This window comes from Hoplias malabaricus, chromosome 13 (assembly GCF_029633855.1).
Source record: "Hoplias malabaricus isolate fHopMal1 chromosome 13, fHopMal1.hap1, whole genome shotgun sequence".
Classification (NCBI taxonomy): domain Eukaryota; kingdom Metazoa; phylum Chordata; class Actinopteri; order Characiformes; family Erythrinidae; genus Hoplias; species Hoplias malabaricus.
In genome coordinates, this window is record NC_089812.1 from 29,737,749 (window position 1) to 29,750,622 (window position 12,874).

At 36.4% G+C, this 12,874-nt stretch overlaps 1 protein-coding gene across 3 annotated transcripts in view; it reads right to left on the bottom strand.

Annotated features, from left to right (window-relative positions):
- The window catches only part of zgc:66474 (uncharacterized protein LOC327500 homolog), a 28,935-nt gene extending 16,839 nt beyond the window's left edge, over positions 1 to 12,096 (bottom strand). For all 3 annotated transcript variants that reach the window (XM_066641733.1, XM_066641732.1, XM_066641731.1), the window contains exons 1-3: positions 11,778 to 12,096; positions 8,189 to 8,670; positions 4,852 to 5,220 (exon numbers count right to left, since the gene is read on the bottom strand). In XM_066641733.1, the coding sequence (XP_066497830.1) occupies positions 4,852 to 5,220; positions 8,189 to 8,670; positions 11,778 to 11,967 (1,041 nt within the window). In that variant the 5' untranslated portion in view covers positions 11,968 to 12,096. The remainder of the gene's footprint in view (positions 1 to 4,851; positions 5,221 to 8,188; positions 8,671 to 11,777) is intronic.
- Positions 12,097 to 12,874: the final 778 nt, after the last annotated feature.

A 12,874-nucleotide genomic window follows, 5' to 3' on the forward strand; every position in this document is an offset into this window, starting at 1 on the left:
ACTGCACAGTCCTACAATAATGGCTAGACTCTTGGCCCACCTCAAACCTGATTTGGATAAAGTGGTAACAGAAAATTAACAAATAAATGTAAAAATCGGCCAGACAGTACTATATTATTTCTTTTTGTAATATTCTAGATAGAGCACAGTTCACTAATGGCACAAACAACGGGTCACACAAGAGGGAGTGAAATGATATTTACCTTTGCAAAAAAGGAAAAAAGACCCCAAAAAAAAAAAAAAAAAAAAAAAAAAAAAAAAAAAAAAAAAGACGCACAACAAAACACCAAATCCAATACTGCATGGGCACAATTTACTAATATACAGGTACAGCTTCCATATGCATGGCAGACACTTTATAAGGCATTAAAACAATTTCTAAAAATGTGTGAACAGAGTCTTATGGTCATGCATTAATCTTTTTCAAAAACAGATGTAAACAAAGCCCTAAAGGCATAACATTACTATTATCAGTTCTGCAGCTCTTCAAGGAATGTGTATTTTGTGGGATGTATTTATTTATTATTTTAGTACTGTCAGGCAAAATTTGTGACAGTATTGGATTGAATTAATTTTGTTTTCCTTCAATCAACAAAACAGCATTTTATACCTTAAAAAGGATTAGTTTAATTTCTAAAATCAAGCAATAAATTACTTTTTTTTTTTATAAATACAAGTGTCTGCTATGATGGAAATTACAACAGGGAGATTCAATTAATTCAATATATTCATTACGAATCCCATTCTCATACCGATTTTTTTATTATTATTGTACATGACTTGACATCTGAATTTTCAGTGCAGCGAGGTTACTAAAGCCCCTGGGAAGACATTTAGAATTTTTTATAATTCTAAATTGGGTGTTATGTGAAATATTCAGAAAAGTAAAAGAAAATAACAGAAATATAACAAATCTCTCCTCAAAAATGACCAAAGTACACTCCTCAGAGCTCTCAGAGTAAGGTGTGGGCATGGTCCAATATACTAATATCCGTGTGTGACTGGCAGCTTTCTATCACTGGAGAACAGAATGCTGTGTATGTTACCATGGCAACACAACATGCACATTCATTCTGCTGTAGTTCTTAAGTTGTTTACATACTTCACATCAGTTGAATGGGCAGACTGATAATGTAAGTCAGTACTCTAAAATGTATGACTACTGAAGTAAAACCAAGAGAATTCGTTATTCCATACATGAGATCTCCACAAAAAACCCACAAAACTGTGGCGCCACAAAGCCTGAAGAGCCCACAAGCAATTCACACACACACACACACACACACACACACACACACACACAGGTCATACCAAATTTGAGTCTGTCAATCCACTTGTTAGTAATCCTCATGCTTGGGTAAACAGTGCTTGCAAAAAAAATAAAATAAATAAATAAATATATGTTCCCTGTGGATCTTTGCTATGGCTGTGTAGCTTGGGCTCTCTGCTTAACGACACATCAATCGAGTCTGTAGACCAATCAGGAATGATGCTCAACCAAGGAGACGGGGAAGCAACCATGTTTCAGTGCCTAACAAACATGCACTGCGAGAGACGACGCAGAGTTTTATATGGCAAAAGCAAACAAAATAAACAACAATCAAAACAATAAATAAGTTTTCAAGGCATAGATCCCTTTTGCTGTTTGTCCTTTCCCTACTGAGACCATTTAAACACAGGAGAGGAGTGAGGAAGGTGCCCTGACTCTACAGTCAATCGGGGAAAGCTCCCTCCTTTCAACACATCTGGCCTTAAAGAGGAAGAGTACTGGGTTAGAAACAAGACTAAATATCAGAATAAATCTAGGTGAGTCAGAACTTTTTTCCTGTTTAGTGAGGGTAAAAAGCCATTTTGAGACGTGCATGAAATTAGTTTGTCAAAGAAAATAAAATGTAAAATGTTGCCATTAAGCTTTGATAATACAGTTTTTTTCTGCAGTAAAATGAATAATTTTCCTTATGAAGAGTTTGGGGTCTTTGAAAATTCCAAAGAAGATTCAAAATTAAATTTAGAAAAGTATGTTTTGGTTTTTTTTAATCATATTTTGACCACTAAAGATTTATTTCAATATCTTTAAAAATTCGGAAGGCTTTTCAGTAACATTACTTCTTAAAATTGCCTCTTTTTTATTCACTGCCTGAAGATTTAGGAATGTCATTTCTGGTGGAAATTAAAAAAAGAAATTGGAGTGTTAAGAGGTTAAAAACCAGCATGAAAAAGAGCCATGATAAAATCGATCCTACAAAAGAAAAACAAAAAACATAATGTATTTTTGCCATATCGCCTACCCCAAAATGTGTTTCCAGGGGCTTTAAATAGATATTTAACTGCCATTTGTTGTATTCAACTTTAACTAAATGAAAAAGAAACTTTAGAATTCAAGTTATCTTCACCCTGTAATACATTATATGAGATTCTGCTGTTCTATAGTGCCTTAACTTTCTAAATGTAACATCAACGTTTGAGCTGGCCAGAAAAAAAAAATCTTTATTCAAGTAAAGTTAATTACTGAATGAACAACATCCAAATTAAGTAATTTGAGCTTCGTCAAATAATTTCTCAAGTCTCAAGACTAATGTAAAATTTTGAGAGCCCCAACAGTGCCTTTGGTACCCTATTTGATTCAACTGCAATAAAATAAAATCACATTTAGGGGTGAGTAATATAATTATTGGAATTACTGTATTAATTATACATTACATTTTATTTTACAATATACTTTAAGCGTATTACAAATGTTAACTTTTTTTCCTTTTTACTTAAAGGCAGAGGTGGAAAGTAACCATGTTAATGTAATTAAGTAGTTTGTGTCCTTGCACTAAGTAGTTTTTAAACTCTGTAACTTTATTTTTACTTAAGTACACTTTGCTTGAAGTATTGTACTTCGCTACATTTTATAATCACATTCGTTACTGGGTAAAAATGTAAATAAAAATGCAAGGAAAAAAAATTGCACACCAGAAAATACCGGAGTGAATGATGGGCTGGAGAGCAATCTACCACTAATATCACAAGAAATATGGAGGCAGACAAGTCCGTCACCGATGCAAACCCAGCTGAGTGCGAAAGTCCATCGAATTCTGAGTTGCTCTGGAGAGAAATTAACCCCTGGCCATTTTTAAGGGACCACTTTGGCTTCGAGTGCAAGAAAGGCAATATCTTAAAACTGTAGTGTAAGCTGTGTTTGCCAAGAAAGAAATAGCAGCTTATGAAAACTCAACATCAAACCTGTGCATGTACAGGTACATTAAATGAAAGTTGTACCGTTGCATTGATAGTTAGAAATAAGTTTCCCTATTTTAGTAAGGGGCTCAAATATTGCAAAAAAAATACAGTGTGTGTTGGTTGGTATTATTGAGCCGTTACCTCTATTGATGTTTAACGACACGATCAGCATCAATTTTAATTTTCTCCTATACTTTCATATTCTGTATGTATTAACATATTTCACTGAACTTTGTTGCACATTTCTCTATTTGAGGTACTATATCTCTGTTTTTAAAGCACTGTTAAAAAAGTAACTCACTATGAATAAATTTCAAATGCACTGATTTTTACTTGAGTACATTTTTATACCAGTAATTTTATTTGTACTTGAGTAAAATTTCATCAAAGTTACTACTTTTTCTTGTGTAGAATATTTTAGTACTTTTCCCACTTCTGCTTAAAAGAACACTAAATAACTGCATATTTTGTTTCAAAGTAAGTCTTGTTAGTCCATCTTAATTGGAAGTGCTGTACAGTGTCTGAAATGTTGTACAAAAATAATTCACTTAGTTGTCAGTGGTATTAAATCTGGCACTGCTGGTCTGTTCCAACTTATCCAATACATCAATTAATCATTAAATAAATAAATATTGTGCCATATGGTGTAATGTGAACATGCACCATGATATACATTTTTCCATATAGGCCATCCCTACATAGCCATTTCAGATAATAATAAAAAGTTCCAACTGTCCTGTTTTGATTAATATTGCTTAGAAAATAACGGGTTTTAAAAATACAACTCGTATTATTGTATTCAGAGCAGAAACTTAGATGATGCTTTTTCATTCTCCATAACTCACATTGCTTTCCACTCAGGTGAATAAGAAATCTGTAAAGGAAAGATTAAAAAAATAAAATAAAATAAACCAATAATTTTTTTAAAAAGTCAAGCTTAAATTAAGTCCAACACTGAAATGAAACTCTACATAAAATTACAGATGGACACAATCATACTATTTAAATTCTTAATCTGGAAAATGAAATCCTAAAATCCAAAAATATTTTGAATCTTACCATAAGACAGTTCTTGATGATGCTTTTGAAAATGAGTCTTCAGATAAGCAACACTCTTCTTTCCTTGTGCATTCCATATGGAGTTTCAGAAATTTTAATTTAGCATATATTTAACTCAGGTTCTCTTCAATGCAGACCTGGCGTTTATGTGCTTGACCACAAAAATTCACGCTGCTGATCCAAAATTGTTGTAGAACTAAATACACTTGAAGGAGAATGCTCAATGACCAACTATCCATTAGTGACCTAGTAGGCAGCCACAATTGGTTAAAATCTCTTAGAATCAACAAAGAATGTGGAATTCACCATCGCTTTCAAAGAGGGTACCCAACATAAAAAAGCCCAGCAATAGAAGTTAATTGTGCCACTCTGAAGCAATTCTTTCTACATATTTTAAAGTAAGACTTTAATTTGTCTTTGTTAATGCTTGTTAATTATTTGGTTATTACATAACGTGTGTAGTTATACAAATGAATTTCTTATTACAACCAAACAATTCTTATGCACATATGTAAATACATAATCCTTTCTCCTTCCAGTTACAAAGATATGTTCAATGTTTATTACCTTATGCTTCCGTGGTCTCTTGACTGCCCTGTCAGCGTCTTCGTACTCGTTCTCATATTCTTGGCTGGGAAACACTTTCCCATGGGCCTTCACCATGTGCAGCCTCACCCTTTGTACATTCTTAAAAGCTCTTCTACACTCTAGGCATCGTGGCCATCTTGCTTTGCCTCCTCGCTTGCTTCGTTTTTCCGTAGTGTCAGCTGCACAGCTATCAGTGTTCTTGCTACTTCCAGTGTCAACTTCATTAATTTCCTTGTTGGATGCCATTTCTGGGCTATTGCAGGGAGAAGTCCATGGAGGACTGATGCTAGTTGATCTTGCACTGTGTATCGAAGTGTTCTCTATATTGTCCATAATGTCTTTTGATGGCTATATAATCACAGAAAACAATTAGTTCCTTTTTCACTCATTTAAACATTTTAAATATGGCTGCTGAACCCTAACCCTGACATAGATTGCCAATCAAACTAAAAATATGGAAATATTAAACTACACATAAATGTTAAAATTAACCTTTCATGCTCCTTTGGTTCCTTTTAAATGCAGTTTGTTTAATCACAACCTCTGTTTCACTGTATCTAAAGCCTATTAGTTTAAATTATGTTATAAATGTTCATTAATTGTCTATGTCATTGTCGCTTGTCAACCTGATCACACTTCTTTTAGCTGATGGCAGTTATACAAATCCCATTTCCAAAAATGTTTGGAAGCTGTGCAAAATGTAGATAAATACAAAATGCAATGATCTGCAAGTCTTGTAAACAAGGTTTAAACCTTATATTTAAAAGGAGGTAGTCTGTAATACTGAAAGAAACCATTTTTAATGGGTATTTGAGTCTAGGAATCGGCAGTATCCACTGCCAGCACACTGACACATGTTGATGATATTTAAAAAAGAAAAAAAAAAAAAACCCCGTTTCTGAGAGCAAATTTCAGCGACTGGTTTTGAAGGAACCGAAAATGTTCTACACTGTTCAGAAGCATTGCTGGTCAGCTAACAGACACTTGTGGTTTAGCACGCCAAAAAGAACAGAGGGATGCCCAGTGAACTGAGGCTCAAATCCCAAATATTTAGAGGAAAAAGCTCCATACCTTTGCATGGCTACCGCGCTTGTATTATTTTTTCCTCCCTCCCGTTTTCAGATTGTGACATCACCAGTCAGTGAGCTCACATAGTGCCCTCTCCCTGTGGCTCTCTTAAATGCATGTAAATTAACTGGTTGGCCTTGTACTTTAACTTTTTAATTAAGAAATGTGACACACCACACACATCATAATTTTGAAATACAGCCCTCGTTGAGATTCTGTCCCCATTTTTAACACCATGGTATATGCTATTACCATCCAACTCTACTGCAGTCCAAACTCAAAACTAGAACTGTTGGTATTTTTAAGTAACGAAAGAAACCTTGAACAAAAGGGATAAATACAACTAATCTGTTTCACCACTTCAAGCAGAAACAGCTGGTTGGAATGTAGTTAGAACAGTTCAACAGCCAATGAGCTCTAAACCAAGCAGAAACTACACTGACTCAGCACAACAAATATTCTATGTTTTTTATTTAATGCAAAGCTTTATGGTTATTTTGAAAATTGTCATTTGGTTGGCACTTTGGTTTTTTTTTAATTTTGGTAAGTTACTGTTTACAAAACAAACAAATGTTTGCTGGGGTTCATCTTCTAAATGCTTGAATCCATTTTTGAATCTGTATCTGTTGAATTTGTAGTAAAATAAAACCACTTAATATTAATACATGAAATATTTTTAATTTAACATATTAATATATAATTAATTATTTTGCAATAGTGTGTTCTTGAATTTAGTACAGGTATAGTTCAGTGCTTTGTCATATTGCCAAATATATTGTTATCACCAATATACCCTGAAATATTGATATGTTTTAGGGCCATGTTGCACACTGCTATTGAAAAAAATAATGATATATATTCTGCCTTTGTACATAATGACAACTATGGCATATTTTTGTTACTCAAGTCATTTATGCACAGCAAGAAGGTGAACACCTTCAATAGTTTAGAGGGGGTTTGGTTATATGATATACAACAAACCATGGTTATATGGAAGTCATTGTCCAAACAAAAACATGCATTGAACTTTTGTGGATTTTTAGTTTACTACATCATTTGGAAACAGCAGCAGTCCCTCATATTGTGCGACAGCTTCATTATGAAGGGACCAATAGAAATGCTCCAAAATTACTTGCAATAAATAACTTTATACTGACTTCCTTGTAAAGTTAGGAAGTTTTTCCTTCTCCTGTAAAGTTTATATTTTTAGAGACAATTTTCAGTGGACAGCGATGATATGCAAGAAGCCTTTAAAAAAAAGGGAGGAAAACAACATCTGTTTCACCACCCAAGTAGAGCACCCATTTGAGTTTGAGGAAAGTCAAAGGCCAGAAGGAGAGCTTAATGGTCAGCTTAAGCAGACAGTTGGCATAGATTCAGTTAACTTTTTGCATTTGTTTAGCTATTTACTGTGAAGCTTTATTGAGTGCCATTTTACATGCATGTACTAAATGTCATGAAATATATTATTTTAAACAAAATAAGAAACTGCTGTTTACAAAATAACGAAATGTTAACATTAGTTTTGGGTGGTTTGTTTGTTTGAAACTGTTACATACTAAAACTTTTACATGTAGGGCTGTCCCCAATACCATTTTTAGGCTTTGCTTTGGAGCTACAGAAAAACCAGAGTTTGTGCTGCAGCTCCCTAACTCACACATACATTGTGTGGCTATGGGCACACAGTATACACACAGGTTTGCTTACTCACATCCATGGTTGCAGCACACTGTCTGCTATTGTGTTTCATGCCTGGCAACACAGATGAGATGTAAGTGCTTAAACTTAGCCTGTTTCCTTAATCTCTGATGCACCCTGATGATTTTATGATTTAGTACAGTTAATATTTCATATTGCTCCTTGGCCTCTTTGACACCACCAATCCCTCCCCATCCATCTGCTGAAAGACTCAGCCTCTCCAAGGCACTTTTTTTAAAACCAATCATGTCACTGACATGTTGCAATTTAATATAATCTGTTCTTTTGTCGTATTACATAAATAAAGTCTGGTTTTCCTATACTGTCTGTTTTCAAATTTAAAATGGGCATATATTTAAAAGAAAATTCAGTTTAAACATCTCTAACATTCAGTTAAATACAGGTTTATAATTACTTGTATATCATTGCATTCTGTTTTCTATAAAATATACCAACTTTCCCGGAAATGGGTTTGTATTTTAAATAGAATTTTAAAGTTTATAATTTAATAACATTCTGATCACATGCACAACCGAGTTTTAAAACTTACATGTAATTTGGAAAGACCTTGTAGGTTCTTCTTCCGTGACTTCTCCCCATAGAAGCAAGCTTTGCGTCTGCGGTATGCATAAGGCCTTACAGCTGAGTGAATACGCATGTGGAACATCAGCGTCTGCTCCCTCCCAAACACTTTACCGCAGTCAGGGCATGCAAAAGACATCCTCTGACTCCTGCTCTTTCCCTTCAAACCCTCCACCACCGTGGGATCAGAATCCAGAGGAGCCATATAACTCTCGGTTGAATTCCACAAGATAGTGTCAGGAAAGTCAACACTTGTGACTCTTTGACTGGTCTCAGGATTGACTGTTTCTAGATCAGTAGTGTGCACTGGTGCCATAAGGCTGGCGTCAGGTATAAATGACTGGGAACCAGAGGCATCAATGGGCTCTGTTTTGATCGAGAGGCCCTCAAATACTGGTTCATCATCTTCCACATTAACAAGCTGTTCAGGAACAAGAGGGTCAGCCTCATCTGAAACACACAAAACCAGCTTGGTTAATCAAAAGGTTTCAGCAATAAACATAGCAGGATAGATTAGATATTAATTTCTAGAACTGCTTTAGGCCTATCACACCAGACTTGCTCATCCAGGTCTTTGTGGACCTTGCTTTGTGCACTGGTGCTGAGTCATGCTGGAACAGGAAGGGGCCATCTCCAAACTGTTCCCACAAAGTTGGGAGCATAAAATGGTCTAAGGCCACTTTCACACCTACCACGTTTGGTCTGGACATTCTAACTTTTCAGTTTGGTCAGAACCAAAATTGCAGGTGTAAAATGCAATAGAATCTGGCTGCAGACATGCATTCCCTATCAGATGCGCACTCTGCCTCCACAACGTCATGTACTCTTCCACAATGACAGAAACTGCACAGCGGAACAGTTCTGTTTGGCTGTTTTTGCTTTACAAGTCGATGGATATCTTAATACATTGTAATGTTGTAGAGTTCTGGTGATATATATGATGACCATATCAATATTGTAGCGATTTCTGGTGCTATACGATAACAGCTTCCACTGAACCTGTTTCATGCAGCTGAGCAGTAGCTTTCTATTTCTGCTAACAAAACAGACCTTATCGTCATGGTAGGGTTGTTTATTATTTATTATTATTATTATTATTATTTTTGTTTTAAAAAGGTACCATAATCATCATTTCATCCCATTATTATCAATGTAGAGCAATGGTATATCATGTGTTTAGTAGACATATGCACTTTGTAGTGTGTACCCTGCTCCCTCACTCTCTGTAGGTTGGAACGTGCCTGGTTCACTTACGTGCTGTGTACCTCTACAAGCCGAAGCGCTTAACGAAACAAAACTGCTTTATTGCTAAACTCAAGTCTTTTCTTGAGCTTATACACTCAACAATCAGTCTGAAAAAGCTAACGTCCATTCAGTGTCAGTCATTTAGCACTACAGTAAGTGGTAAGTGGTAAGTGTCAGCAGAGTGACAGGATTTACTCTGGGTTGTTGTCATTCTTAATCCCTATACCATTCCGGAATGTCACATGATACAAAGCTTGTATCAGTTTCTATTCTAAATTTCATATCTTTGTATCAAATTTTGGTTACCTGAGATTTATTAAATTTTGTACAAAAAAAAAAAAAACTAAACCTTGGAGTCAGTCATTTTTTTTTTCAATTTATTAACCCACAATTGTGTTTAATAACACCATTTTATATTAAATTAAAAACAAAATGAATAAATACAGCTAAAACCTAACTAAACTGCAACTACATTAAAACAATGTGCCAAAAATAAAATTCTGAAGTTACAAAACATTTTATTATGACAATTATTACAAACCTTTGACCCTTAATCAGTGTAGTCTCTCACAAAGGCCCACATATCATGCGCAAGTATATTCCTCAACAGACAAAACCTAATTCAGTTTCTGTGGCAGAGAGTGCACTGACGTCATGAATAGCCTGGCGGTGCATATGAGGCACAGAGTGCATGTCTGCAGCCAGACCCTTCTTGTGAAATGTGCCTCGGACCACATTCCGGACAAAGAACAAAAATTTGGTCTGACAAAAGAGATGGTCTCGGTCCGGATCCAACTGAATCATGGTTCGGTTCGCATGCAGTGTGAAAACACTTTTTGAATGGTTTGGAATTTCAGACCAATTAAAGGAAGTTGAGACACCCAGTAAACAATAGAAGAAGAAGAAACTGAAAATAAGTAAACACAGCATGGGGAGAGGAGGAGATATTTCATACACACACAAACAAGCATACTGTAAGTGCTGCACTTGAAGTCGGTGCTTCTGATAATACTGCGATTAGGAAAATTAATCTGTTCATTTTGAGTAATGAGCAAGTCCTCAATAAAGTGGCTACTATACACTGATGTGAGTATGCATCCCATGAATATAACATAAGATCTTAGCAATCCATTATGCATTTCTGAATTCTGTATTTTTCATCTTATTCGATAAGCACATAAGCCGTTTCTGCTCCTGACGGGAAACTCAGTCCACAAACTACACACCAGCATTTATACTTAGGCATTACAATTTTTCATCATGTGTTAACAATGGGCTGCAGAGGGCCCAAGCTTATTGTCACAGTGGCACAGGCCCCCTGCTTCCCAACCCAGAAACACCATTTAGAGGTGTAGCGTTTGAAAAACAAGTGAGCAATAAGATATAGGTTGATTATATTCTGTGAATGAGGTTCTATGTGAATGGTGTGCACTGGGACATCACTGGGGGCCTTTCTATTTGCACACTCCTAACATTCAAAATTTCCAATGGATAGTTTTATACCTTAGTAAAAATACTAATAGACCCTCGAACTTAAGTATAATCTTGAAAAGAGAGTTTAAATAAATATTCTTTATTTAAATATATTAATCCCAGTCACAGAATGAAAAAAAAAACTTTTTTACAATTAATACAGCTATGTGTAATGTCCGTTGTCACCGAGAGTTCCTGAAAAATGTTCACCCTGTGGACTATAGAGGGAGCAGTACTGAGGTGGACATGAAGGGGGGGGGGGGGTCAGTTCTTTTGGAGCGAAAAACTGCTCGGTAGAACGGATTTTAGGATCATTTCCATTCCACATTAAAAAAAAAAAAAACTTGTAACACTGAAGCTGAAAAAAAATCTTCATCTTCAGCTTTGTCGATGGAAACGTGGTTGAAAATAACCGTCACTTTGTGAAAACCCCTCACGGCATTATGTTGTACAAAATGTAGACATGAAACAAACAAAATGTTCCACCAGTGAATAAAACGAAAGACACTAGATAGTGCAGAAACGGAATTGTATTAATAACGGCTGACTAGTTAGCTGGCAGCGTAGCTATGCTATGCTATGCTAAGTGTCTAACGAAATGATACGATGGAAGATGCAGTTAACGTACTTTTACTGTACGTGTTAGCTAGCAGCTGCATAATTTAAGGTGGACCAGAATTACACCGATAAATTTTTGAATACGGAGCCGACTCCAGCCTCAGAGTGAGTTGCAGAAATATAAACCGACTCCTATTACACACTTCATCTCTACTCCGTCTCCCTGCTATAATTTTATCCGCAGCCGCAGGCACCTAATCCGGCTTTGTCGCTGGTGTTACCTGGCCAGTCGACGGGAATGTCGCCCTCCATCCACCTCAGCCTCCGCCGAAGAACCTCGTTTTCTTTCCGCGCCCGAATGGTCTCGGCTTCGTACTCCAGCACCGTGCCACCCACCATCTCCATCACCTGTTCCACCGCCGCCATCAGCCGCTCATTCAGAGCACGGTGCAGCAGCTGCAGCTTAGTCATATCTACCGTCGCTTTCTCCAGATTTAAACACTTTTATCTTAGTTTAAGTACCAAAAACTGTAGCAGGACAAACAGCCAACTAGCTATTTGTTAGCGCTGTTCTTCTTCCTGTGTCTGTGTCCGTTTCCTCTATCGCCGCCTACAGGCTGGAGAACAGTGGGCACTGGATAGCTTTTACACGGAGAGCAGTGAGAGGCCTGTTCCACGAGTTTAAAATATTAGAATTTATTATTTTGAATAGGGATTAGAAAGTTTCACATAATTATGACGATGATATCTCATGACTTAACATCTTATTAAAGTATGATTTTTTAAAAATAGGGACATACATTCACACTAGTATTTTGGGGCAGTGAATACACACATCTGAAGCAGTGGACAGCCATCTTGGGCACCTGGGGAGTATTTTGGGGCTTACGTGGCTTGCTCAATCATAGCATGGGCTATCCAAAAGCAGATCAGCACATCCAAATCTGAGGCCATGGTTACCTCCTAGAAAAACATGACAGTCTCCCTTCAAGTAGGGAGCTAGAACCTACCCCAGGTGAAGGAGTTGAAGTATTTTCAGGTCTTGTTCTCAAGTAATGGGAAGAGAGATCATGAGATCATCCACAGGTTACGTGTAGTGTCTGCAGTAATGCGGTTGTTATACCAGATTGTAGTTGTAAAGAGCGAGAAGAGCCATAAAGCAAATCTCTCAGTTTACTCGTCAATCTGAATCCTTTTTTGCTTGCCCTGTTGCCAGCACAACCCTGAAAAGGCCTAAGGGGAAAAGATCATGAAGATCTCATAAGTCCCCGTTGAAAGAAATTATATGGTCTTTTTGTATCTTTGTGTGACCTTTTGTTATCGCTCTCATAGTCCCATCCCCATTCCCACCAATCATTCCCCCACTTACATCATACCC